Raw genomic sequence first — 27,479 nt, 5'->3', positions numbered from 1 at the left:
TTCAGGTGGTAATTTGTGAAGACAGCTTTTATTTAGTTAACCAGAGTTTTCTATTTATTGTATTGTGGTGGGTTTCAACATTTAACAAGATTATCCTTCAGGAATGAAAGTCCGAATATACAGCGTTGTGGCTATAAAATTAAATACTTAGCTCCATGCTTACGATACTAATCGGCACGTAATGGTGTAATGACATATTAGTAATTCCAAATATTTATTTTAGTTCATTATTCAAACTCTTTTGTTTGAGTTCAGGCTGAGACTTTACAGATTGTTTTGCAGCTCTCTGTATAAAATATGTTCCGAGATGGATGCCTGTGAAGAAAATCCCAGCTACAAGAAGCCAGTTCTTTCTGATCCATTTGCTATTTTTCATTTCTTCTTTCAAACTCAAGCTCAGACTCAAAGCTGCTTCTTTCTATAAGAAATAAAAATAAAACATTTTAGAGAAATAATTCCAAAACATTTAATAGATTGTAGTTTAGTAATTACTTTTAATGCTCTGCTCCTTCTTTAGAAAAAGGAACTATCCACTGGCACAAACCTCCCAAAATGAGAAATGTAAATCAACTTAGACTGAACATTCATTTCTTTATTCTTCAATGAATCCCTGCATGAAAAAGTATTGATATTTTAATAATTTTGGAATGCACAGTAACACAGCTAGAAAGCTTACAGTACAGTTATTCAAGTATGATATATGCTTCTAGAAGACAAATGCCATGTGAAACGCATAGAGTTTGGTCTCTGGGTCCCAAATGTTTTTATTCTCTTACATCAAGATCTGGTGGTGTTTCTTCTCTAAGTTTCGTTTGCTTGGAAACCTTAGGTGTGAATACAAGTGCATTTATATCAAATCCTGCTTATAAATAATTATGAAAATGAGATACCTGTTGGGATTCCTAATACAGACACTCTCTAATGTTCAGTCGACATCCAGCTAGACAAATCCACACAACACATTTACCAAAGAATAAACCATGTTTTAATTTTAAATATTTGGCTAAATTCAGAGCAGTTTCCTGTAGTTTTACCCGATCAATCAATGATTTTCAGTTTCGATGTCCTATATCTAACCGTCCCCCAAATTTTGGCTAATGACAATAAATACAAAAGCCAGGGAATGTGCTGGATGACAAGGAGAAAAATAGGATCTGATTTGCAATGTGATCTCAAAGAGGGTAAATAATATAAAATGCTATCATTTACCAAGTGTGCTAGCGCTTGTACTAGTTTCCTTAACGAGGTTGGAAGAAGCGTGCCTGAGGCATAAAATACTGATACTATAATAATATGTGGAAAGGATAAAAACCTCAGGTCATAGACCTTATCTGTTGAGGCTTGGTGCTTTGAAGGTAAAGGTTCAGCCAATTATTAGTTATTTTCAGGAATATGCTAACCATTGGACAGTGTTTAGCACAAATAAAACTAATTGAACTACTCAGACTACAGTACTACCCAGAGCTGTCTATGGCACAATATGATACAGACCAAAAAGGTGATTTGAAGATGTGCAAAGAAGATGTGAAGAGAACAAGGGAATGCTATGCAAAGTGTTCTTTTGGTTACCACTCCTCCCAATTTAGTTAAAGGGCTGTAACCATGGCAACTGGGCCCAAATAAAGTGAAAGCAATGATGGCCAGCTTTCTCCCTGCAATGATAAAGCTATAGTCATCTCTTTTTATAGCACGAGGAGGAAAAAAAGTTCCTGTTCATCTTATGCAAGGAACAACAAAGGTACTTAAATATTATTTCAAAGGTTATTTTAGATTTGGCAAAATCTGTGAAATACATTTAAATGAAAGCTTAGTGAAGTGACTTCCATACATAAATTTGCACGTTACAACACACACACACACACAAACCACAAATCATAACAGAGACTGTGATTAATAAAGTGATTTCTCTAGTTACTTTTCAATACATAATAGTGACATACGACTTTTCAAAAGCAGAATGCCAAATTGGCACCTCTAACAGTCTTGTGGTAGTGAGACCAGTAACCACATCTTTTGGCTAATATCTCTATAAAATGAGAAAGGAAGAGAGTGTTGGTGACTCCCAAATCATTTTTAGGATGTCAAAACTTGCTGACTTCTGGTCCTATGTCTAGATCTAGACAAAATAAGGTACAATTGAAAAAAAAAAAAGAAACGAAACACAGGGCTGGCTTATAGCATAGGTTTGGAAGTGTCAGTTCAGCTATTTCTTTCTTCCTAACAATGTGACCCATTATTCCAAAAGTTACCATCACATGAATGGCCCTGACTATTCCTGGATGCACTGGCCTGGCAGATGGGCTTTTTGCAGTGATGGATAACAATTAAATAATACTAAAACCTACATGACTATATTCTAAATTCAGAGCTTTAAAATATGATTTAAAGAAATATAAACACGTAAAATATTTTCCTAAAAGGAATCAGGGCTCTTTGGAGAAGTGGCTGATTCTAGGTCTGAGGCAAGAAATAAACTAGATGAGCTGGGGACATTTTTCTGCCAAAAAGTAATAATGTTATTAAAGATCACTTGGATCATATCAAAGGGCACAGGAAAAGAAAAAAAAAAAAACGACACAGGAGTCAACTTGGAGGGAATCTAAGATGGGACAATTTAAGCATTAAAAAGAATACTGACAGTAATAGACTGAGATAATTCAAATTTATTATAAAAACTGATAAAGGGAAATAAACCATATATCTTGCTTTTCCTGTATAAATGCATTTTGAGGGGTAACTGAATAGTTGAGGCAAAGTTGGTCCAGCTACTAAACAGAGAAGAAACAATAGCATTTCAGCAGCATAATTTTGCAACACCTAATGAAGTAATGGACTACACCATCATAGTGGTTGGCAAATTATAGCCCATGGACCATATCCAGCCCACTGCCTATTTTGTAAATAGTTTATTGGCTCACCCTCATGTACTGTGTATGAATGCTTCTGTGCTAGAACTTAAAGTTAAATAGTAAGAGTTACCATTAACTTTTTCAGTGTGATAATATACTTGTGGTTGTATGTGTTTATCCTCACCGTTAAAGATACATACCAAAACCTGAGACTTGCTTAAAAGTATTCCAGCAATAAAAAAAAAAGGGAGGGGATAGCTAAAAAGAGATTGGTAAAATGTTGATAATTGTTAAAGTTGGGGGATGGATACTACAGAGTTGAATATACTATTCCTCTCTATTTGGGGTTTGTTTGCAACTTTCCATAATAAAAGTAAAAATTTTTTTAAATAACAGACAGATACAGCACATTCTTTTGACGTACTTCAACCGCTAGGACATTATTACTCACCTGAAGGTCAAAATGGTATATTAAAATAGAAAATGTTCCACAATTATAGGGTTACAGTTCTCCATCTGGGGCCAAATGAGTTTCATAATTCATTATTTCTTGGATTTTAGAAATACAATATAGTGTATAACACCCATAATCAAAATAATATGGTGTTTAACACCCAGAATCAATATAATCATAATACAGTATAACACTCATGATCAAATACAATATTTCTGCAGTGAAACTAAGTATTCATATTAAGTGGAATAAAGATTAAATTGCCTCATATCAGTTAAGATCAACTAGCTACGGAGTTATGACAAAACCTTTTAGATTTTAGAACTTTCTGGATTTGGGAATTATTGATAGGGGTCTATAGACCTGAATTATATTACTATATGCTCTTATTTCAGTGACTCTGAAAAGTAACAAATTACTTTGAAGCTAAAATATTAGTCATTCTTTGGTAGCCATGGGGGATTCGTTACAGGACCCCCCACTCAGATACCAAAATCTGCAGATGCTCAAGTCCCTTATATAAAATGGGGAAGTATTTGCATATAACATAGGCATATCCTCCCAGATACTTTAAATCATCTCTAAATTACTTATAATACCAATACAATGGAAATGCTATGTAAGTAGTTGCTTTTTGGAACTTTCTGGAATTATTTTTAAAAATATTTTTGGTCCGTGGTTCACTGAATCTGTGGATTCGGAACCTATGGGTACGGAGGGCTGACTGTAGATATTAAGGAATAAATACAATTAGTTTTATTTATCTTGGAAAAATCAGAGAACAGTAATAAAGAAAAGAACCTTTTGCAAGTTACAGATCTGTAAGTGCGACATGGATTTATGGCAGGGGAAAAACTGCTCCTTCGGATACAATTATGATCCTGGTGACACTGCTAGTGAAAAGGGCAGGACAAGTAATGGACTGACTGTCCTTTCAGGCAAGTGTCAAAGCTTTCTGTGGAACCAACTTTTCTAGAAGCAACTGTAGGATAATATTTTGCCAGTGGTTCATAATAAAAACAACAGGTTAACTCACCAACTTAGGCTTTTATTGTCAGAGCCCTATACTTTCTTAAAGATTATGTTTCCCATTGTTGGAACATGCCATTTGGTTGACCACATTAAATCAAACTCACCTGAAGCTCTCAAGTCTACTATTTCCCTGGGAGGTAGTTCTTCTCAGGACTTGTGACTGCCACTCTGCCTGGCTCAGGAAGGTCATCCTTATTAGGAATTTGGAAGACAGGGCTGCTTTTGATCCTGTGCCACCCCAAATGTATGAGCCCAACTAGAGGTACCATAACAATCAGAACTTTGTAGTCTCTCCAAAATTTCTGAAAGCTCATAGTGCTTCAGCATTAGTGCACCTAAGAAAAGGCCAACAGTTAAAAGAAACAAAATAAAAAAAATCCCTCAAATTACATCTATATATACCACCACAAGCAGAATATTGCACTCTAATAAAAGCTGCCTGTTAAAAGTTTTTGGTTACAATACATTGCAATGTTAATTAACAAAAAGAGACGTTGTAGACTTAAAGGGATGGCAGGAAATCAGGCTTGGTAAGCTTATAAAGTAATACTAAACGTTTAGCCAGAAACTGTAAAGGAGCAATATTACCTGCTCGGAAAGCCACTGGAATCTTTGGAAACACTCATGCATCAGAATCGTTTTCTGGGCTTCCCTGGTGGCACAGTGGTTGAGGGTCCGCCTGCCGATGCAGGGGACACGGGTTCGTGCCCCGGTCCGGGAAGATCCCACATGCCGCGGAGCGGCTAGGCCCGTGAGCCATGGCCGCTGGGCCTGCGCGTCCGGAGCCTGTGCTCCGCAACGGGAGAGGCCATAGCAGTGAGAGGCCTGCGTACCGCCAAAAAAAAAAAAAAAAAAAAATCGTTTTCTTCATTGGTCCCCACCTTTTTGGCACCAGGGACCGGTTTCATGGAAGACAATTTTTCCACGGACAGGGGTGGGGGGTGTGGGGTAGATGGTTCAGGAGGTAGTGCGAGCGGTGGGGAGCCGCAGATAAAGCTTCGCTGGCTGGCCACCGCTCACCTCCTGCTGTGCGGTCCGGTTCCTAATAGGCCTGGACCAGTACTGGTCCACGGCCTGGGGGGTGGGGATCCTTGGTTTTCTTTATATAATTAAGTATACTTTCTCTGAGCCATAATGAAGTTAGATTTTTTAAAAAAATATATTTAGTCACAATTTTCACAGAAGAATCAAATGGCAATCTTAAATATGCAGTAAGAATTCAGATTCTGCATTCTGACAGGATGTGAGTGATGATGCTTCAACTGAGATTGAGTCATGCATGGATTCCAACCGTAGCAAAAGACTTTTGGTTTGGACTCTATGAATTAATGCCATTTCCACATTTATGTGCTGAACCACTGGATTTTAAAGTGTTTACCCTTATCTCTAATAACTATACCCTGCAGGGGTTACTGTCAATCCAGTTTACATGAAGAAATTGGGGCCAGTAACTTGCCTGGAGTTTCAAAGCTCAGTAGTATTGAGAACAGTCTTTCTGCTCTATCTTTGATTTGGAAAGCATGGAGTGTAGCCCAGGAAGTCTGTTTCTGATGATCCGCTGGGTTTGGGAACTTGAGTCCGTACAACTGGACTCCTTATACTTTTTCACTTAAGGGCACTCACTAGGCTTTAGTGATTAGCTTATAGACTTGTGATGCTATGAATGGACCTGCTCTCCAAGTTCTTTTCTGGGCACAGGACAGTAAGGACTGCTTCTTCATCTACAGGATAAACTAAGAATTAGGTTCAATTGCATGTATATGAGTTTCAGTATCATAAAATTTCTTACAGTAATTTTGTGTGAATGCCTTTAGAAAAATGCCTGAACAGAATTTTCACTTATTCCTTCCCTTTTAAATCAAGATTAATATACAGGACTAGTGAGCTAAATACCTAAATTGTCTCTGTGTTCCGTATATACATATTAGAAAAAACAGAAGGCTTAGAGTTATGCCTATGTACATATATTACTCCCAGCATTAGAAACCATTTCTCGTTGAGGTCCAAATTCACATTTAATAAGGACTTTGTTGCTAAGCTTAAACAAGTTAATAGATGGAAAAAACATGGCCTACTTTGTAACTCCAAGTATTTTATGCCTTTTTCTTTTCTAAAGTGCTTTGGCATCCTATACACTTCTTGCAGCCTTTAGAGACCACACCTTTTATTGACATGCTCATGTTCTATCTTTGGAAAAAGTCAATCACAAATAACTGTATCATGATTACATTTCCTTGCAAAGTCCACTGTGCAAAAGCCTTTGGGACATTTGAGATTTGAGGAAACAATAAAACCACTGGGGGAGGCACCGGGTGACTCGGAGTAAGTAATGAGGGAAGAACTACAGTAAGGGTTACTTCCTAGATGGAAGGAGGGACTGAGGGTGCACCAAAGTCAACCGGCTTGTGTTGACTGATAGGTGGTATTTTTGTCCACAAAATACCTTGAATTAAAGGGTTAGAAGATACTGTCCTTCACATCCAGTCTCAGTACCTAAGGTGACTTTAACACCTCCAACTCTGTCCCTCTCAACACGAGCTTATCAAGTCACAGTACTTTTCATAGATGGCATCTCTGCTCTTCACTGTTTACTTCTCATGATCACTAACATAACTAACATATGATATGTTAGTTTTGTTAGTTTTGTTTTGTTTGTTTGTTACTTTTTCCTGAGTTGCAAACTTTTAGGAAAACAGCTTACAGCAAAGAGTCATTTGGATAAAAGGATATAATAATAAAGTTGACATAAATAACTCAATAATTAAAATTCAGAACAAATTAAAGTACAAGCTATAACAGCAATCTCTGGAAAGTGTGGTACTATTCTCTCCATGTAGGTCACAGGATGAAATGTGATGTATTGAGAATTAGGATCAGATTAGGATCAAGTTAGCTCCCTGTACTCAATACATCTTTGGGTCATCACTGTGTTAAGGACAAAGGAGGGTGCTCCATTTTATTTATGTTGTGCTTAACTACTATTTTTTTTTTTTTTTTTTTGTGGTACGCGGGCCTCTCACTGTTGTGGCCTCTCCTGTTGCGGAGCACAGGCTCCGGACGCGCAGGCTCAGCGGCCATGGCTCACGGGCCCAGCCGCTCCGCAGCATGTGGGATCTTCCCGGACCAGGGCACGAACTCGTGTACCCTGCATCGGCAGGTGGACTCTCAACCACTGCGCCACCAGGGAAGCCCCAGACTACTATTCTTTTCCACTAGAATAACTTAAGGATCTATGCATCTTTTTGTAGATATAGGTTTAGTTAAACCTGGGAATTAGTACCTATTCAGGCTGAAAACTCTTATTTGCCAAATTACCACTGAGGCCCAGTAACAGCACTTCCTGGTTAGTAACTGATGTGGACTGATTTAATGATTAATTGCTGTAATATTTGCTCAACACCTACATGCCCCCATTTCCTCAAATTCTCCATATCTCACACATTGATTTGGCTAATGGGGGTGAGAGAGCAGGTAACTATTTTCTGATGATTATCCTGTTGTCCTTTGAGAGGCTTGGAAAATTATTAGGATCAGGATGACAGGGCTTTTTACTTTACAAAGTACTTTCACAGTCTTCACATTTAAATCCACATAAAAACACTTGAGTATCACACCATCTGCATGATAGTCCATCTCCACCAAGCAAAATGGACTATTTTTAAATGGCACAGTAACCTTCACCTACTTCATTTCGCTTAATAGCTTTCCAGCATTTTACATGTATTCTGTTGCTTAAATAACCCATATTCTATGGCCAGACAAGTTAGACTTCACTAAATAAGGCTCATTGTTAGTTGTAAGAAGAAGACAACAAACTAGTCAGTGAAATGATGCATTCCTTATTTTCTTCATATCTTCTTGTGGAGCTTTTAAATACAGTCCATATATTTTGGGGATAAAATTTTGATTTAACCCATTTTTTTCTCCTAAAGTCTTTTCGTGGGTTTTTTTTTCCAAAATGAAAATCAGCATTACTGCCGTTTTCTAAAAAATATAAAATTGTCTTACTTTTTTAAGTTAGAAAATACAGATGTAAGAAAAAGAAAGCTAAAATATCTGTAGCCATTTTGGTTTTCACAAAAATGTGATTAGAATATACATGCTGTTTTGTAATCGTTTCTTCCCCCAAGAATACAAATCTTCATTATGATTTTCAGTGGCTGTATAGCTTTTGATTTATGGCAATGCCCTAATTTGACAGATCGCTGATTGATAGAAATTTGAGATTTTTTTCAGTGCTTTATTGCTAAATATGCTAAGAATAATAAGTATTTTTGTAAATTCTCCAGAGCCCATGCTCATAGCTGCTACATGCTGCTTCTCAGGATGATACAAAGTCTTACTAGAATACCTAACAATTAACTCATTTTTCTTTTTTTTTTTTTTGTGGTACGCGGGCCTCTCACTGTTGTGGCCTCTCCCGTTGCGGACCACATGCTCCGGACGCGCAGGCTCAGCAGCCATGGCTCACGGGCCCAGCTGCTCCGCGGCATGTGGGATCTTCCCAGATCGGGGCACGAACCCGTGTCCCCTGCATCGGCAGGCGGACTCTCAACCACTGCGCCACCAGGGAAACCCTAACTCATTTTTCAAATGAACTTACGAGATGGTTTTTAAAACCGTGACTTTTACAAAGGTTCTCGGTGCTGGGCAGCAGGGAGACAGGGAGCTCCAACTTGGGGGATGAAAAACGAAGCTAGATACAGCTTATCTTAAAATGGTCCTTCCCCCCAAACATTTGGCAACAAGTTATTCCAGGTGGTATGGAACTATTTTATGGACTCGAGAGATTCCTGCGTCTGAAACAAAAATTTCTCAAGAATATGCTCAACATGATCAGATTTGTTGGGCAATAAGAGGATGGTTTCTAAAATAAGCTAGTGCTTGCTGTTCATTCACTGAGCCTTTCAAGTTTGCTTGGAGTAAAGCAGCAACAGAAATAACAGCAGGAAGACTTCTTTCCTCTCCTTACCCTCCTTTAGTCTGCCTGCCACTGCCCTTATCTTTCCTGAATCTTATTTAAACACACTCCTAAAAAAAAACCAAATAAACAAAACCAGAAGGTATGGAATGCTTTTGATGGAGGAAACCAAGAGAAAGGAAATGAGATTAGTAAATTTTACATTAAGTAAAACAGAAAGTAGATGTTTATGGCTTTATCCATTGAAATGCCTTTTGTTTAGAAAATGTTTAGAGGCCATCAACACAGATTATGCTTTCTTATACTCTTCTTTCAAAAATGTATACTTTGCATTATTCAAAAGGTTTCATATTTTTTCTCATTTTGTTTTCATAGCAATTTTATGAGACCACTTTATACATGAGGAAATTCTAAATGATTGATTCCAAAATTACTGTCAGCTAATTGTGGCACTCATCTTAGATTCTGGAGTCCTAAAAGTCTTGGTTGGTATTCTTAACAGCAATTTTCAAAAGTCAAGAATTAGTATCCCAGCTTTGGCAATAAGAGTCAATCAGAATTTCCAGTGCACGATGATGGACGAGAACATTCTGGGTGCATGGTGCACACTTGTGAGGGTCACTGAAGAAGGCAAGTATCCTGGTGCATTACACCTGGCATGTTTTTCTTCTCATGTCAGGTACACTGGAGGTTAACAAGTCTTGTGCCACTTGGTCCAAAATGAGAGGGTAAAAAAGCCTATCTCCTCCAAAAACACACCCATGATCTACTAATGGTTGAGATCAGTGGGGCTAATTTTAGTTCAGTTTTTTTAGCTTAGTTCTTAGTACGGAATGAATAGAGAGAAATTAATGAACAGAATGGAGAAAAGCTTGCTGTATCTCTGCCTCATTAAAATATCGTCATCTTTTTGAGTGCATATAAAGGCCAAGAAAGGAAAACACTGAGAGATATGCTTCAGACCACAAATACTCTTTACATTTAAGGCACTAATGTGTCTAGAACAGCAACTTTCCCTCCCCTCAATTTGTATTACAGAGATTACCAGCTCTTCAATTTCTACCATTAAGGCCTCTGACAGGCTTACTGAAACTTGTTACATTCCAAGCCAAAGGAGGGTTTCTTGGCGCTAGAACTGGTCAGTAAGGTGAAGGGCAAAGAAGGGCAAAAAAGCAGTTAAGCTCCCTAGGAAATCCTAAACAACCTGGCTCTGGCTATCAGATTACTCTTTCTATGGAGCATCAGGTCAATTAAAACCACCACGCTTAGCTACTGATTAGGCCTACAACAACCTGGACGCAGGAAATACTCTGTGGAAGGTTCTCATTTTGCCTACTGGGCTTGCTGGACGCCACCTGCTGGTCTTTTGGACACAGTGTAAGGTAAATTCTTTATGTCTTCATTGCTGCTCTGCTTAAAGTATTTGGGAAAAAACAGTAATGTTTAACAATTTTTAAAAAACTACTGAATGTAACTTAAACATGGAGAACGCTAAACAGAACGTTGAACAATTAATTAACCCAGCTCTTGTGACTGCAATATTCGATGAAGTTTATTGGAATTGTACAATGCCTTTTCTTTTAGCATGGCAATGTTGGTTTTTAAGGATCTGTGAATTCTTCATTCCTGAGTTCCAATGACTAACCCTGAAAATAGTTCTTTTTATCCTCAATTGTTAATACAGCAGTTCACATTTTGGCAGTTTTTGTGTACACATTAGAAAGGACTGCATGTTGTCTTCAGGCCTATTCAACTGACGGGCGTGCTAAAGAGAACAATAGCTTCCTTTTTTCTTTTTCTTTTCTAACTACATCACCTAAAATAACAGCTTTGCTGAGCTTTTCCAGTCTTGGAAAAACACAGGTACCAAAAATGTTACTGTCAATTCTCGATGAACTGAATGGACTACACCTGAGTTCTAAAGTTTCCATTCTGCAAAATCCTACCCCTACCTTGACCTACAGGCAGTAGCTGGGCTGCTGACAGCACAGCCTCATCAGGAGCGGGTCAGGAGTACGCACAGAGTACGGTGAAGGTCAAGTTATGTGTAAGCATTTCATGATCTCGGTTATCCCCCACTGTTACAGTGAATTCAATGTATTTATAAATAAATAATATACTGAAAGCATCACGAATTTTATAGGGGAGCTTTACTAACTGTCAACAGCCTAAGATGTGACAAGTGAGTGACTGATTAGCGACTAATGGGGAAGAGACAGTCTTACTGGCAGGCTGTGGTTTATCAGAAAGGTTTGGAGCGTTGTTATAAAGTTTACAGAGTTGTCTGAGAATCTTTCCATCCCCTTTCACTGTCTTTACAGCTGGATGCCATTTGATGCCCAGATTGGTGGAGGAAGGGGACTGGGTACCATGCAGACAGCAGACTGTTCCAGATTAAGTGTGCAGCTAATTGGGTCCTTAGTACTGCAGCAATGACTTTATGTTCCCCTGGTCAGCTCTGAATCCCAAATGGGTTGGTTTCTGTCTTCATCATTTCTGAGATTTCTATTTTACTCTCTACCTTCGTTTCTGCAGGTAACCTACTGGCCAGAGGAAACCGTGGCTACTGGGTAGGAGCCCCTCCACTTCCTGCTCCCACATGCCCACCTCAGCTCCCATCTTCACCTCCTTCCTCAGTGTCTCAGAGGAAGGCCTGGCACTTCTGTTATCTGTGCTCCAGCCCGTCACACGTGCTGCTTTGTCTTCACGGTTCCACCTCCATTAACCCCCCTCTTCTACCTTCCACCTCCCACTTGGAATTGGTCTTCCTCCTATGCAAAACCTGACCATTTTTCTCCATTGAAAAGAACTAAAAACAAATTCCCCAATGTAGCTGCCCTTTACCAGCCTTCCTTCCAGTACTACACACTCTGATTCCTTTCAAATAACGCATGTTTCTAGAGCCACTGCCCACTTCCATCTTCAAACCCAAGTAATTTGCTTTTGCCCCACTCTCCATGGAAACTGCCCTGACTATAAAGATCGCCCATCTCTCCCTTTCTCCGTGATCTCTCTGCACCACTTCTGATGAGTTCTTAAAACTCTTTACGTACCTGAGACTAGTCTGATCCTTCTCAGTCTCCTTTAATGACCCCTTGGTTTCCATCCACCTACTCCCCCTTCTCAAAGCTCTGTCCTGGGCCGTCTTCCCCCCATGTTCGTTTCCTGGGTGGCCTCATTCACATCCAAAGCTTCTGTTTTAACACATCCACCAATGACTCCCACATCTACATCTTCAGCTTAAACCCACTTATCCCACTGTTATTCCCCACAAGTGTCTAAACTCATCTCATATAACGATGAATCCTCTTTCCTTCCCAAACTGCTGTTCCTCCTCTGCTTCCTGTTTTGTTTCTTAAAAAAAGGCATTATCAAAATAATAATAATAATAATAAATAAAAAATAAAAAAGGCATTATCTACCATGCCATTCAGTTAGAAAATCTGGATATAGTGGACTCTGCCCTGTTCCTTATATTCCTCATCAAGTCAGTCACTCAATCCTCCATTTGACATGACATTTCTTTTATGTAATTTCTCCCCACAGCTACAGTCCAGACCCTCATTACCTCATGATCTCCTCGCTTCTAGTCCAATGGTTCTCAAAGTGTGGTCCCCTCACCACAGGCAGTAGCATCATCTGGGAATTTACCAGAAACGCAAAATCTTGGGCTGCTGCTGACCTACTGAATCAGAACTCTAGGTTGGGATCCAGCAATCTGTGTTTTAACAAATTCTTTAGGTAATTCTGAAGCTTAAGTCTGAGAACCACTGTTCGAGTCTATTGCCCACTAATCCATTCTCTACCCTCTTAACACAGCCATCTTGGGGAAAACAACAACAAATACATTCATGTTTCTGCTTTGCTTAGAAGCCTTCAGTGACATTTTTGACTAGAAGGTGAAACCTACATTTCTTAGTACAGCACAAAAAGCCCACCAGGATCTAGTTCCAGAAGGGAAAGCACAGCAAATTATTTTAGTAAGGATGTATTGTTGTGTAGTGATTAAGGGGATGAGTTGTGGAATCCTACTGCCTGGGCTTTCCATCTCTGCCTTACCACTTTGCAACTGGCTGTGACCTTGGATGAGTCACTTAACCTCACAATGCCTCAGTCCCATCACCCATAAAATGAGAATAATATTGACATCCATCACAAGGCTGTTGTGCAGTTATCACAATACCTGGCACTCAGACTGGACCCTGTGACTGTTAGCTATTATTTTGATTATTTCAAAAGGTTAAAAAATAACATTACTGGTGTCAACCTTGAGTGTAGAAAGAGAGGTCTGGAATGACTAAGGCAATTGGGTCCATAAACTATAGGCAGTTTCAGTTAGTCCAGATGTGAATAAAACCCCCAGATTCTCAAGAAAGAGGTTCTGACGTCTTCGGGGCTATTTTGATTACAGTAGGGTAGATCTGTAATCAGATTCCAGGATGTTATAGAAAAGATAACACTCAGGCTCCTAAAGTGAGGGCCAGGAAAGCTAATCATGAAGGAAACCGGAAAACTCAAGGTCAGAGCAAAATAGCAAAGACAGGGTGAGAGTTTCATATTTATTTCTCTGATAACAGTTAATGAAGTTAAAGTTGCCAGTGATTAAACATGAGAGTCCTAGTGTGATGAAGCTCTGAGTAACGATGGAAATCAAATTCTAACCTCCCGCACAAGTTACGATCTTAGGCACATTACTTCTTTCCTGCCTCAATTTCATAGTCTGTAACATGGGGCTATATAATGAGGATTCCTAAGTATATATCTATGTATTTATTGCTTAGTTCAGTGTCTAATACGTGAGAAGTATTCAAGGCATGGTAGTGATTATTATTACTGTACGTACAGTATCTTCAATACACATCATATATAAAGACAGGCACTTCTGGAGATTCCTGTTTGACTAAAGCTCCTGGTAGTGCTGAGACAGGACTGACTGGATGAAGAGAGTTGAAGTTATGCTCTCCTTCCAGGGCAATGGGTATCCAATGACTGGTCACTGCAGTGGTACAAAGGCCTGGCGGTTCACCCAACTTGGGCCAACTATGAAGGCCCAACCCAGCACCGGATTTCCTGTGAGACTGGTGGAGGCCCTCCTTGGGACTACACTACAGCTCAACTTTTTCTATCCACCCAATCCTGCTTCCTTTCTTCCTTGGTAAGATCCAAAAAGTCCTCCCTAATAAATGTCCTGCCCACAAATCTCCTTAGAGTCTGCTCCCCAGGGAACCCAATCTAGGACAATCTGGAAACATCTTGTTCATTTATCAATGTGCTTGTTTATTGTTTCCCCTTCCATCATTGAATATAAGCTCCATGTGATCAGGGACCATGCCTGTCTTGGTCACTGCTGTATCTGCTAACTCAGCACAGTGTGACAAATACGAATATAAACTGATGACGTTAATGAAGGAAAAACTGCAGGTACAGAGAGCCTCTGAAACAGCAACAGGATTTGTGGATGGTCCAATTTGGGAGGAAGATGTATATGACTTCAGGAGTTCTCCCTCTCAAAAAGATTTCAAAGCCCCGAATCCTGCTTCTGCTTTCAGAGTTGGTACTACCACGCTGTACAGAGTTCTGACATCCAGTTCCACGTCAGAGGGTGGCTCTCACCTCCCAGACAGACACAGGTGGCAGCGCAGGCGCAACTGGTGCTTTCACTGGGACACCTTTTCCTTCTACTTTACGGTGCCGCGCAGATGGGAGAGGAAGAAGGGTCTATACCTGGAACTCTACCTACACCACTGGAACACCTCCTCGCCATCTACATTCCTTCCTGCAGCAAGGATTCACTGCCAACAGCTGTTTTAAAGGTAGATATTCAGCTTTCTAAGGAACCAGCCTCCTCCTATTCCCCGCCCCCAAATATCCTTCAGTGACACCAGTGACCTTTCCGAGCGGGGAGGAGGCGCCCACAAGTCCCCCACCCCTCTCTTCGGCCGGGTAGAGTGCCGGCTTTTCCACCTGCGACCCCGTCACTCTCACCTGCGCACCCGCCGCTGCGCCGCCCCGTCAGCCGCCGCCCGCAGGCCCCTGAAGCCGAGCACCACGCAGCCGCAGCCACCAGTCCTGGCAACTCGCGCCCCGAGCTTGGAGACGGAGCACGCGCAGCTCTGTGGTTGGCGCCGGTCCCACTCGGATTCCTCTTCTCCGAGTTTTCGTGATGTTCTCAGCCGAGAACGCGGTGGCTGAGACCGGAAAGAACAGGGGGTGGAGCTTATTCAGTGTCAATCTCAGCAAGTTATTGAAACTGAAAAACTTAAATAACAGATCAAATGGACTTGTTAAGGCACAGTATCTTCCTTCTGGCGCGCACCTGAGAGGCACTTATTGAACGAAAAAGTGATCAACCGTTCTTGGCGGCTCTCGGGCCTCCTTCATTTGACCAATCACAGAGCGCCGGATTCCGTTGTTCATCGCCAACTCCCCGCCTTCCTTTATGGCTGCCTGGAAAACCTGGAGAAAAGGACTCAACAGCGACCATTTCTGTGGGTCGTGTTGGAGAGCGGTCATGCGCAGTGCGAGCTGGTGGCGCTCAATTAACAGCTTTTGCCCTTAGTCCGCCGTCTGGGGGCCTACGGGGAGTTCAGAAGTTCTCTGTTTCTGTGCCCCTCACCAATTAGATAATTTGCGCACTACGTCCCCATCCTACTTTTTCGTTCGAGGACAAAAATTGTATTCCCCTGTACTATTAAAAAGAATTGTGGGAGAAATTATGTTCCTGGCTATTTTAAAATTTATCCGGCATTGTGAAAGTCACCTTTACTTTCTAACCTGTGTTTTCTATAATCTTCCTGTTCAAAGATTGGGGAGACTTTTTCCATCCTTGTGCTAGTAATTTTACGGGGTCAAGAAGCACTCTGTGAATGGACTTGAGAACACGGGGGGGGGGGAAGGGTAAGCTGGGGCGAAGTGAAAGAGTGGCGTGGACTTATATATACTACCAAATGTAAAATAGCTAGCTAGTGGGAAGCAGCCGCATAGCACAGGGAGATCAGCTTGGTGCTTTGTGACCACCTAGAGGGGTGGGATAGGGAGGGTAGGAGGGAGACGCAAGACGGAGGAGATAAGGGGATATATGTATAACTGATTCACTTTGTTATAAAGCAGAAACTAACACACCATTGTAAAACAATTATACTCCAATAAAGATGTTTAAAAAAAACAAGAAGCACTCTGTACGACAGGAACACTGCGTTTTATTTTTCTCTCGATCACCCCCCGCTGTCTAGCACAGTGGGTAACTGATTCTTCACGGACCAATCATGTTCACCTCGTTCTCGGCCCCTACGTAGTCGTCTTTTGCCGCCATTTTTGTTTTGGGCTCTCGTTGAAAACCGCGAGATCCTGCTCGGAGGCCATTTTTCTTTTGGGCAGATTTCGCGCGCTTCCCGGGCCGCTCGCTTAGTATTTCGCCGCCATCTTCAATCCTGGTTGTGGCTTCAAATCCGTAGTGAAGCAGCTCAGGTCATCTTGTGTTTGGGCGGTGGCAGAGTTCCTCTACGCGCCGGGAGCCCGGGGAAGCGGGAAGTAAGCAGGAAACGCGAATTCCCAAGCTTCTAAAGGTTGGCTTGAGAGCCTGCCGCACAGCCAGGTACTACTTCACCAGTTACTCTGGACAGTAACAAAACAAATAAAAGCCCGAACCCAAACCCTCTCACCATCATAGGTAAGAACTTGAAAATGCTGACAGCCTAAGATATTCCTTCCCTTGAACTAAACTGTTTGCCCATCTCCTGTCCCACTCTGTTTTTTTCCTTTGATTAGTGAACCTTTTCTGAATCCTTCTCCCTGTGCTTCCACCTCTCTCCATTGTTTTAAACATAAGGGTAATTAAATAAATAAATGTTAAAACAAAACAAAACATAAGGGTGCGGGAAGCCTGGGCTTGACAGTGGAAGTGTTGGTTTGGAAAAGTCTTTTTTTTGGGGGGGGGGGGGCAAAATGGAGTACAGTGAGTGGGCCAGGTATTTGTATTAAACACCCATATGTACTGATAGATTCCCCTTCCCAGACATTTTTTGGGTTGTGACATAAATATAGATTGCGTTTGTATATACTTATTCATTCATTTATTCAATACATTTGTTGAGTACCTAGTGTGTACTAGGCCGTGATGATTTTGTGTAAATTAAAATAAAACCCCTTTATCTCATGGGGCTTACATTCTGTCACCTTGACAGCTACTGGGTCGGGGCAAGTAACAGTATTCTATGGTTCTTAGTCCTGCTACGCTATACAAACAAATAACAAGTATTCGCTTGCTCCTTCCTCTATTCCCCTCCTCCTTTTATTTTCCCCCGGACTAGGAATAAGTCGTAATGACAGTTATTTCTTGGATCCTAGATATAACTACATTTGTAGGCCAACTGCCTTATTTTACAGCCAATATTCAAGTTACTTAAGGCCTTGTTGCTCCAGGTGTGGTCTATCTATCAGCCGCATCCGCATCACCTGGCAGCTTGTTAGAAACACATTCTGACTCCATCCCCAGGCCCACTGAGTCAGAATCTTCCCTACAAAGTGCACCTTAAGTTCAGAGACCATTGATTCCTGCATGGACTAAAGACAAAGACTCTTTTCAACTTGTGCTTCTGAAACAATATATGGTCAGTTTATTCCATGCTTTAAATGCAGTGGACATACGGCACGTTTTTTCTGTGCTTTTATCCATCAGCTTGATGTCAAGATGCCAATTTAGCATTCTAAAAGATTGAGAATGTCAGTCCCGTGTATTGTTAATGTAACTTTTGCTGTGATAATATCTCATGTACTTTGTGCATATTTTTAATTTATTTAAAGTTGAACTCAAAATCCTACAGGTATTCAGTAGTTCAATATCAACTTGGAAAACTTTGGGCCGTAGTTTACCAAAGCTGCTTTGGCCTCTTGCTTTCATCTGTCTTTTTAAAATGAGAACTCTAAATCTAATATGTCTTGGGGTTTCTCAACTTTGGCTGCTCATGAAAATCATGTGGGGCGCTTTAAAAAAAGACTCCAGGCCAGTATCAGTCAGAGGTTGTGATCCTGTGGCTGGAATTCAGGAACTAGTAAGGTATTTGAGAAATAGCAAATGACTTTTACATTTTCCACGTTGCTGTATGTTCGGTTTTTATCCTTTACAGATTTACTTAAAATAATTAGGAATTTGAAGACAGTGAAGAGAGTTGGACTGGGAATGTGGTAAACCAACTTCCTAGTTGGTTTGACCAGCCAATCAACTTGCCATTTATTCTGTGTCCTAAGCAAGTTGTCCAGCTTTTCTGTCTCTCTGTCCTCCATCTATTAATTGGGAAAAGAAGAATGAAGGTCCTGTTGTGTTTTATTTAGTCTTGTGTATGCTACAAAATATAGTGGATATTTATATTCTGTAAATGTGAGGAAGAAAAGTATTTTGCAAGTGCAATATTCATTGCTTTTGATTTTCCTATACTGTTTCTTATATTGTATATGCCAGTAAGCACAGTGGGTACAGAAAAGAACTCTAGAGCCAGACTCTCTGGGTTCAAATCCTAGTTCCTCCAACTACCAGCTGTGTGACCTTGAGCTGATTACTTAACCCTTCTGTGCCTCAGTTTCCTCATCTCTAAAATAGTGCTGGTATGAGGGTCAGATAAGTTAATGTAAGAAAAGTGCTTAAAATAGTGCCTGGCACATAGTCACAGCTATGTAAATATTAATTAGCTATTGTTATATTTAAGTCTTTGGATTATTAAGGTTTTGTTCATGCATGCAGATCACTTAAGGGGAAAGGTATTGTAGTTTCATGACTTTTCAGGACATATACCTGTTTGAAAAAGAGGGTGGTTTAAAGACAATATACCAAGCCAGGAAGATGTGTTAGTTTTTCTTTTAAATGGTCTTTTTCCCTTTTTCAAACAGCTTTATTGAGGTATGGTTGTCATACAGTAAATTGCACATGTTTAAAGTGTATAATTTGGTGTGTTTTACGTGTATACAGCCATGAAACCAACACGCCAGTCAAGATAATGAACATACCCATCACGCCCAGAAATTTCCTCTTGCCCTTTTGTAATCCCTCTGGCCTCTTTCTTCCAGGCAACCACCTGTTTTCTGTCACTCTAGATAAGTTTGCATTTCCTAGGACTTTATCTAAATGGAATCTTAGAGTATGTGCTATCTTGGGGGGTGGGGTAGTGTCTGGATTCTTTCACTCGTCAGAATGGAGAGCCATCTTCGTTGTTGTAGGTGTCAGTGATTCATTCGTTTGTAGTTGCTGAGTAGTATTCCATTGCATGGATAGACTAATTTGTTTGCACATTTGCCAACTGAAGGGCATTTGGGTGGTTTTTATTTTCATGGTGCTCGTTTTCACATTGGAAAAAAAAGTCTAATCGTTTGGTGGCCAGGTCTTCCACATACAGAGAAAGCAAGAGGTGCCAGTGGTAAAACGTGTTTGTTTGGGACTTTGTCTTTGCCATTGTAGAGTTTATGAATTCATGTTTTCTGAATGAAACATGTAATAGCTTCTTAAAGATGCAGAACACATGCATTGAGTTTTTAGTGGATTGCATCTCTTTTTTATTGAGATATAATTTATATATAACATTATATTAGTTTCAGATGTACAACATAATCGTTGGATATATGTATATATAGTTAGACAACTTGGGCATTAGGGGTGCCGACCCTTTGTGCCGTTGAAAATCTGCATATAACTTTACAGTGCACCCTCCCCTTCCCATATCTGAGGTTCCACATCCTTGGATTCAACCAACTGTGGATCTGTAATACTGTAGTATGTATTTATTGGGAAAAAAATCCAAGTGAAGTGGACTCTCACAGTTCAAACCCATGTTGTTCAAGGGTCATCTGTATACAATACTGTATATTATTGTTAGTGGTCACCATACAGTACATTACATTCCCAGGACTTATTTATTTCATAACTGGAAGTTTATACCTTTTGACTCCCTTCACCCATTTCACCACCCCCTACCCCCTAACAACCACCAGTATGTTCTCTGCATTTGAGTTTGGTGTTTTGTTTTGTTTTGTTTTAGATTTCACATATAAGTGAGATCATATAGTATTTGTCTTTCTCTGTCTTAATGCCCATTCATGTTGTCGCAAATGGCAGGGTTTCCTTCTTTTTTCATTACTGAATAATATTCCATTGTGTGTGTGTGTGTGTGTGTGTGTGTATGTGTATGTGTGTACACACACACCACATTTTCTTTACCCATTCATCTATCATGGACACTTAGGATGTTTCCCTGTCTTGGTTATTGTAATTAATGCTGCAGTGAACATGGAGGTGCAGATACCTTTTCAAGTTAGTGTTTTCCTTTTCTTCAGATAAATACCCAGAAGTGGAATTGCTGGATCATATGATAGTTGTACTTTTAATTTTTTGAGGAACCTCCATACTGCTTTCCACAATGGCTGCACCAGTTTACACTCCCATCTACAGTGCACGAGGACTCCCTCTTCCCCACATCCTCACCAACACTTGTCTTTTTGATGATAGCCATTCTGACAAGTATGAGATGACATCTTGCTGTGGTTTTGATTTTCGTTTCTCTGATGATTAGTGATTAGTCCATTTCATACATAAGGGAACCTGACATTTAGAGGTGCTGAGTACGCTGTCTGAAGTCACATGAAAAGGTAGGCTTTGAATGCATGTCTGTTTTACTAGAACCTGAGACCATGACTGCCTCATGGGTCAGTGCCTATGTCTGTTTCTGACAAAGTATTAAATAAAAATTAGATGTTGTTTATTAGTGAAGCATCCCACACAGGGCCAGGTGGGGATTTTCTGTGGGCCCAGCAGGAATGGGAGGCCCAGATCTTGGGTCAACTGACCAGGTTAAGGATATAGAGTGACTAAAAGGTAGGACTGTTCTGTGGACTTAATCTTTTTGTTTTTGAGCCCATTTTGGCATTCAAAGTTACCATATGAATAATAGGAAAAGATGATTCTTTTTTTTTTTTTAACACTGCAGTTACCTTTTCAAATTTTATCTAAGTTGTTGCCAGCAACAACTTTGCTCATTTGTCATTTTTCCTTGGTATTTTGTTAAAGTTTGTGATTCCTTCCTTGATACTGTCCTTTTGCATGTGTGTGATAAAATTAGATTGGGGGAGTAGGGGCAGCAGGTTATGAAATGATTTCTCGTTCTTGAATTACAGTTTTTCCTTCAAAAGTTCTAGGGCCTTTGTTGTTTCTGCTCCCATAGGTAATGAAAGTTTTTTAAGACGATAGAAGGAAGTATAATAATTTTCTTGATAAAAATTGAAATCTGAAGATTAGGAGCCTAAAGTTAATTTCTGATCTTTTTAATCTGGAGTAGTTGCTTTGGCTTGTGACACAGACCAGCAATGCTAGAAGGAAGACAAATGTGAATTTCAGAGTGCCTTGGATTTTCCCACAGAATAATCTAGAAGGTCACTGACTTTCTTTATTAGAGTTTATCTCTGCTTTGTATTTAAATGACAGGACAATCATGTGATATTGTTTAATCTACTTCCATTCCCTCCCAAAATTAATTTTCTTAAGGATTTTAGGATCTTTCCTCTTCAGTAAAGACACACGTGCACACTTATTTTTGGTGGGGTCAGACGCTATCAACGTCTCCTCTTTGTGAAAGAATGCCTGTTTTCAGGTCAGAAAGTGGGCTCAAGAATGCAGGATATAGGATGAGATGTTATTTGTAAGACCTACATACTTCAGCTTCTCAGTATGCTTATGTAAATTATATGCTTTTAGATATTTGGAAACTTGATCTTTTTGGAGATTGTCCTGAACGTCTTAAAAACAGGGTATAAAGTAAAAATTCCACTGAATGTAGACTCAAATTGGTAGCTCTGATAGGAAGACTTTTTAACATTTATGCTTTAAACGCCAGGCACTGAGCTTGCTGTTCCGTCCTGAACGTAACTCTAAGAGCCTAGGAAAGTAATTTTTTAAGGTGCGTGTTTGCTTTCTAAATGTGTGTGTGCACATCTATCTTTTAATGATCAGAAAACAAGTCCAGAAAAACCTGAAGATGTTTCCAGGGTAAAACTTAATTAATACAGAGGCTAATAATATCTTTTCCATTCAAATGAATGTTAGGATGTCAGTATTTTAAAGACAAAAACAAAAAGCACTGAAAACCTCACATTTATGGCCTTCAACCATGTGTCTGTTGCCTATTATATTCAATGTAAAACGCTTCCATCTTCTGTTTACGTTTATATGCATATAAGGTCTCTCAACTTTGGCTGCATGGTATGTGTAACTTAAGTGTTATTTATGTATTGAAATAGGACCAGAGTGCTTTGACCTCCTTTTTAGAGGGCTTAATGTGGAATTTGGGATTTGGAGACAGTAAAGATGCATTAGATTATTAGGTATAAATCTAAAAAAATAATAACACAGTCCGTAGCCACTGATTTAAGTAACATCAACAGACTCAAGTTAGCAAACTTGATGGATACCTGTGCCGTGCTCCAGGTATCAGAGAGAATGAGAATGGATCCTGTCCTCAGGAAGCTTACCGTCAGACTGAGGTGAGAGAGAGGCTGAGGACCAGACTTAGGTGTGAGAGGAGAGGGGGTGTAAGAACACTGCATGTTCAAGGGCACGTGCTGGCCTTGGCCGTGTGGAGGCCTTGAAGCTGTGAAGGTGCCTGAGCTGAGAGGTGGAGGTGTGGGCAGGTGTGGTGCTGTGGGAGACCTTGGTGAAGAGCTTTGAAGAGGGGACACCTGCTCAGATACCTCTAGTGATGGTTCGGGGGATGGAGAGCTGCAGGGATGGAGACAGCAGGTACTTGAAGAGGCTCTGGTTGTGGGGAACCTTCAGGATAACCAGCTCTTTGGGATCTGGGACTTCCTGGCATCAGCAAGTCATGATTTTTTCTTCCTGTGAGAGGCAGACAGGACCATCTGTGACTGTCATCTGTGCTGTCCCAGACAACAGGCACTGAGAGAAGAGAGCAGTGTGTGCTGTCCCCAGATTCCCTGGCAAATGGTCTTTCTGTATTTAGACTTTAGCTTTCTCAGGTTTTATAAAAGGATAGTGAAGGACATGGCCCTCACCTCCCCAGGGTGGTTGTCAAGGCAGAGATAATACAAGGGATCAGGAGACTCCCACCTCCACCCCCACCGCCTTGCCAGACCTGTGGAGACTTGGCTGGGAGACAGGGGAGAGACAGGGGAGCCTAGCTCTGGGCACCTCCTTTGCCCATTTTTCTATTGGATTGTTTTATTTTGACTACTCATCTTTTGCTTGTTATACGTCTTGCAAATATATTCTAGTTTGTGACTCTGCCGCATACCCCACCCCCATTTCTTTGTGATGTTTTTTTTTTAATAAATAAATTTATTTATTTATGGCTGGGTTGGGTCTTCGTTGCTGCACGTGAGCTTTCTTTAGTTGCGGTGAGCAGGGGCTACTCTTTGTTGTGGTGCGTGGGCTTCTCATTGTGGTGGCTTCTCTTATTGCAGAGCATGTCCTCTGCATCCTCACCAACATTTGGTATTATCCCTATTTTTTTTTTAGCCATTCTGGTAAGTATGTAGCGTTGTGTCATTGTGGTTTATTTTGTATTTCCCTGTTGGCTAATGATATTGAATATCTTATTTTAATTGAAATATAGTTGGTATACAATGTTATGTTAGTTTCAGGTTAGTTTCATAATTGTTCGACATTTGCATACAGTATGAAATGATTTGAATATCTTTTCACATGCTTATTTACTATCTGTTTCTGCTCTTTGGTGAGACACCTGTTCATGTTTTTTGCCCACTTTTCGACTGGATTGTTTTATATTTTACCATTGAGTTTTGAGAGTTCTTTATATGTTCTAGTTTATAAGACATTTACTGGATGTGTGGATCACAAATATTTTATTCCAGTCTGCAGAGAAGTTTTAATATTAATATGGTCAAATCTACCATTCTTTTTCTTTATGTATTGTAATTTTTGTGTCTAGTTTAAGAACTCCTTCCTTCCTCTGAGTTCATGAAAACATTTTCTAAAAGATTCTAATTTTATTTCAAGTATAAATTTTATTTTTTTAATTAATTTTTACTGGAGTATGGTTGCTTTATACATTTGAGCTTTTAGCTCATCTGTAATTGATTTTTAGGTGTTGTGTGAAGTATCTGTCCAGTTTTATTTTTTTCCAAATAGATAAACAGTTGTTGGACCACAATTTATTGAATGAATAGTCTTCTTTATTTCCCACCGATCTGCAGTGCTTCTCCCATCATTCATTTGCATGAACCTGTGGGTTTGTTTTTGATCTGTGAAGTCTGTTTCTTTGGCCTGTTTGTTTACCCCTTTGCCAGCACATTATTTGATTTACTATAGCATGGTGGTAGTTCTGCTAGAACTGGTAATACAAACTCCCTCCTTTGTTTTCCTGTCTTCTTTTTTTCTCTCTCTCATGTATCTTAGTCCTTTTTGCACTTCCTCAGATTCCCTGTTCAAGATTGTGACTGGGATTGCATTAAGTTTGAAGATCAATGTGGCAGGGTCTGGCACATGCCTTACTAAGTTCATTCCTAGGTATTTTATATTTGTGGAATGCTAGTTTAAATGATATTTTCAGAAATCTACATTTTCTGCTTGTTTCAAAGAAATTGCTTTTAAGATTCATCAGTAAGCACGTTTGCTACATTTTTTGGTAGATGCTTTTTTCACGTTAAGAAATTTCTATTCTTAGATTTCTAATGTTTTTCTTTATTTTTTTCTATTTTCATTAAAATGATCACGTGCTTTTATTCTACTTCAGTTTTTAAGTATGGTAATTTTTCTAGTATTAAACCAACCTTTCACTCTTCAGAGACACCTCACTTGGTTCTGGAGTCTCGCTTCTCTGTTCAGGTATAGAATTGGCTGTGATTTCCCTTCCTTTTTTTTGTTTTTGTTTTTGCGGTACACGGGCCTCTCACTGTTGTGGCCTCTCCCGTTGCAGAGCAACAGGCTCCAGACGCGCAGGCTCAGCGGCCATGGCTCACGGGCCCAGCCACTCCGCGGCATGTGGGATCTTCCCAGACCAGGGCACGACCCCGTGTCCCCTGCATCGGCAGGCGGACTCTCAACCACTGCGCCACCAGGGAAGCCCTGATTTCCTTTTCTTAATCTGCCCTTGTCTGGTTTCGCTCTCAGGGCTTCATAAAATGAGTTGTGTGGTGGGAGGGGGCTCCCTCTCACGCTCTTCTCCGGAATCATTTGTACACTGGCATTATTTGTTCCTGGAACAGCTGTTGGATTTTGGATCACAGAGGTTTAGAAATGGAAGAGACCGTAGAGGTCAGCCTGTCCAACAGCATTGTTCTACTGAGGCAGAAAGAATTAAATGCTGAGGCTCAAGTCCAGAAGTCATGGTCCACTGTAGAAAACCTAATCCTGAAGTAAAGGTAACAGCCATTTTATTACCTAAGACAGAGGGCTTGAAGCCTTCACACCAAAGTCCATGCAAGTCCGTGGAGAGACTTGGAAAATGTCCCACCACCCTGACAAACTGGTCCCCGAGGTTTCTGGGGTCACTGGATTAAGTTGAAGAACCCAGAGGGGAAAGGGAGCCTTGGGAGGCAGGCCCTCTGACAGCTCATGGAAAGCCATGGCAAACAGGCAGAGGCCTCCCTGGCTCCACCGTGAGCAGCTCTGTGTAGGCACAGCTCAGCAGGGCATTAACATATATATCGCCCATTGTGACGACAGGTGAAAATTTTCATCTGGAATATCAAAGGAATATTCATTATGTGGTATTTTTTATGAAAGTTGGGAAAGATTCAGTACATTTTTTGGAAAATTTCCCTATAAACAGCCGAAATAAAATAGTCTCAGTTCCTGTTATCTGGAATATTTCTTCATCCAACAGACTTTCTTGATCACCTTCTATTGTTAAGCAGTGCTCTGAGGGCTGGTCACCTTTGATAACTTGCTCCTTCCAGGATGGGTAAGCCTGCTTTTACCATATTTGGAAATTAGCAAATTGGTTTGGTTCATTTCAGATTTCAGTTCGTGGTGTAGTTCATTTCCAGCACCTGTGCCCAGTGCTGTAATGAAGCCAAGGAAGTATGCCTTCTTTATCTAATATGACTTTAGCAAGTATGCAGGCTCAAGGTCTATGCAACTGCTGTCCAGATGTGTTATGGGCTTTATCTCGGTAGGCTTTATTTTTTATTTATGAAGAAGTGTGCCATGTCACATAGCATAATAGCGAATTAAATGAATTCCAACCATTTACCTTAGCTGTGGAGCCCCTCCCTCCCTCTTTTCCTTCCTCCCCCCTCCCAGCCTTTCTGTCTCTGTCTTTTCCTCTCTTTCTTTCTTTGATTAGCAGGAGAGACCCACCACTCACTTAGCTTTATTCGAAGTCATGCCTTATGTTAGGAACATGTGACTTGGCCAGGGGCTCTGGGAGGGAGGGCACACCTACCTTGACAGCCCAGTTAGCGTTTGACCTTAGCAGTTGTACAGGAGACAGATGGTGCTGGTTTGCCTTCAGAGAGCTGACCTGACTCTTCTCCTGCCCTTGGCCTTCAGCTGTGAGACCCTGGCCTGGTCCCCCAAGTTCTTGTTAGGGAAATAGATCTCAGGCCTGGGAATAGATGGTCTGTAGGGTGTCTTTTATCATAAAACTGTTACTTTTTTGAGACTGCAAACACTGTAGGAACAAGTGAAAAAATTTTACATTGAGAGGCAGAATGCCACATGGTATTAAAAATGGTTTACAGTTCCTTTTTTCATGCAGCCTATTTTACACTAGAGACCATTTTATTTCATCTAAAAATATGCTATTTAGTTCTAGATTCTTACAGATCATATTTTTGAGACTGGGCTTTGATGATACTTTTTGAAGAATCCAGTCCTTAAAAACAAAATGCAGGGACTTCCCTGCAGTGGTTAAGAATCCGCCTGCCAATGCAGGGGACACGGGTTCAAGCCCTGGTCCAGGAAGATCCCACATGCCACGGAGCAACTAAGCCTGTGCGCCACAACTACTGAAGCCCGCGTGCCTAGAGCCCGTGCTCCACAACAAGAGAAGCCACTGCAATGAGAAGCCCGTGCACCTCAATGAAGAGTAGCCCTCGCTTGCCGCAACTAGAGGAAGCCCGTGCGCAGCAACGAAGACCCAATGCAGCCAAAAATAAAATAAATAAATTTATAAAAACAAAATAAAACGAAATGCAGCTGCTCTTGCTTTACTGATTAAAGAAAAAAAATGAGCATTTTAGAAGAGTCAACTGGGGCTTCCCTGGT

General features: G+C 40.5%; 3 protein-coding genes across 4 annotated transcripts in view; 1 reads left to right on the top strand and 2 right to left on the bottom strand.

The window, feature by feature from the left end:
* Window positions 1–9: 9 nt before the first annotated feature.
* On the bottom strand, window positions 10–15,377 carry LOC141276525 (uncharacterized). The gene is made up of 2 exons (XM_073792664.1): window positions 15,242–15,377; window positions 10–418 (listed from the first exon to the last, which is right to left on the bottom strand). The coding sequence occupies exon 2, from the start codon at window positions 374–376 to the stop codon at window positions 215–217; it is 162 nt and encodes a 53-aa protein (XP_073648765.1). The 5' UTR covers window positions 377–418; window positions 15,242–15,377; the 3' UTR covers window positions 10–214.
* LOC141276524 (uncharacterized) lies at window positions 4,440–15,378 on the bottom strand. Of its 2 annotated transcripts, XM_073792663.1 has the most exons (3): window positions 15,242–15,350; window positions 4,924–5,160; window positions 4,440–4,670 (listed from the first exon to the last, which is right to left on the bottom strand). In XM_073792663.1, the coding sequence occupies exon 3, from the start codon at window positions 4,647–4,649 to the stop codon at window positions 4,458–4,460; it is 192 nt and encodes a 63-aa protein (XP_073648764.1). In that variant the 5' UTR covers window positions 4,650–4,670; window positions 4,924–5,160; window positions 15,242–15,350; the 3' UTR covers window positions 4,440–4,457. The 2 variants fall into 2 exon arrangements, with proteins under 2 accessions (XP_073648764.1, XP_073648763.1); XM_073792662.1 differs by lacking the exon at window positions 4,924–5,160 and having other exon boundaries at window positions 15,242–15,378.
* A 1,310-nt stretch (window positions 15,379–16,688) lies between these two features.
* The window catches only part of SLX4IP (SLX4 interacting protein), a 197,214-nt gene continuing 186,423 nt past the window's right edge, over window positions 16,689–27,479 (top strand). The window contains 1 exon segment of the mRNA XM_073792660.1: window positions 16,689–16,850. The gene's annotated coding sequence lies outside the window, so the exon portion shown is untranslated.

Source organism: Tursiops truncatus, chromosome 15 (genome assembly GCF_011762595.2).
Source record: "Tursiops truncatus isolate mTurTru1 chromosome 15, mTurTru1.mat.Y, whole genome shotgun sequence".
Lineage (NCBI taxonomy): Eukaryota > Metazoa > Chordata > Mammalia > Artiodactyla > Delphinidae > Tursiops > Tursiops truncatus.
This window is presented reverse-complemented; position numbering and strand designations above follow the sequence as displayed.

Coding starts and splice junctions, on each gene's coding strand:
- LOC141276525 (XM_073792664.1), bottom strand. CDS start 376: ATGAAAAATAGCAAATGGATCAGAAAGAACTGGCTTCTTGTAGCTGGG.
- LOC141276524 (XM_073792662.1), bottom strand. CDS start 4,649: ATGAGCTTTCAGAAATTTTGGAGAGACTACAAAGTTCTGATTGTTATG.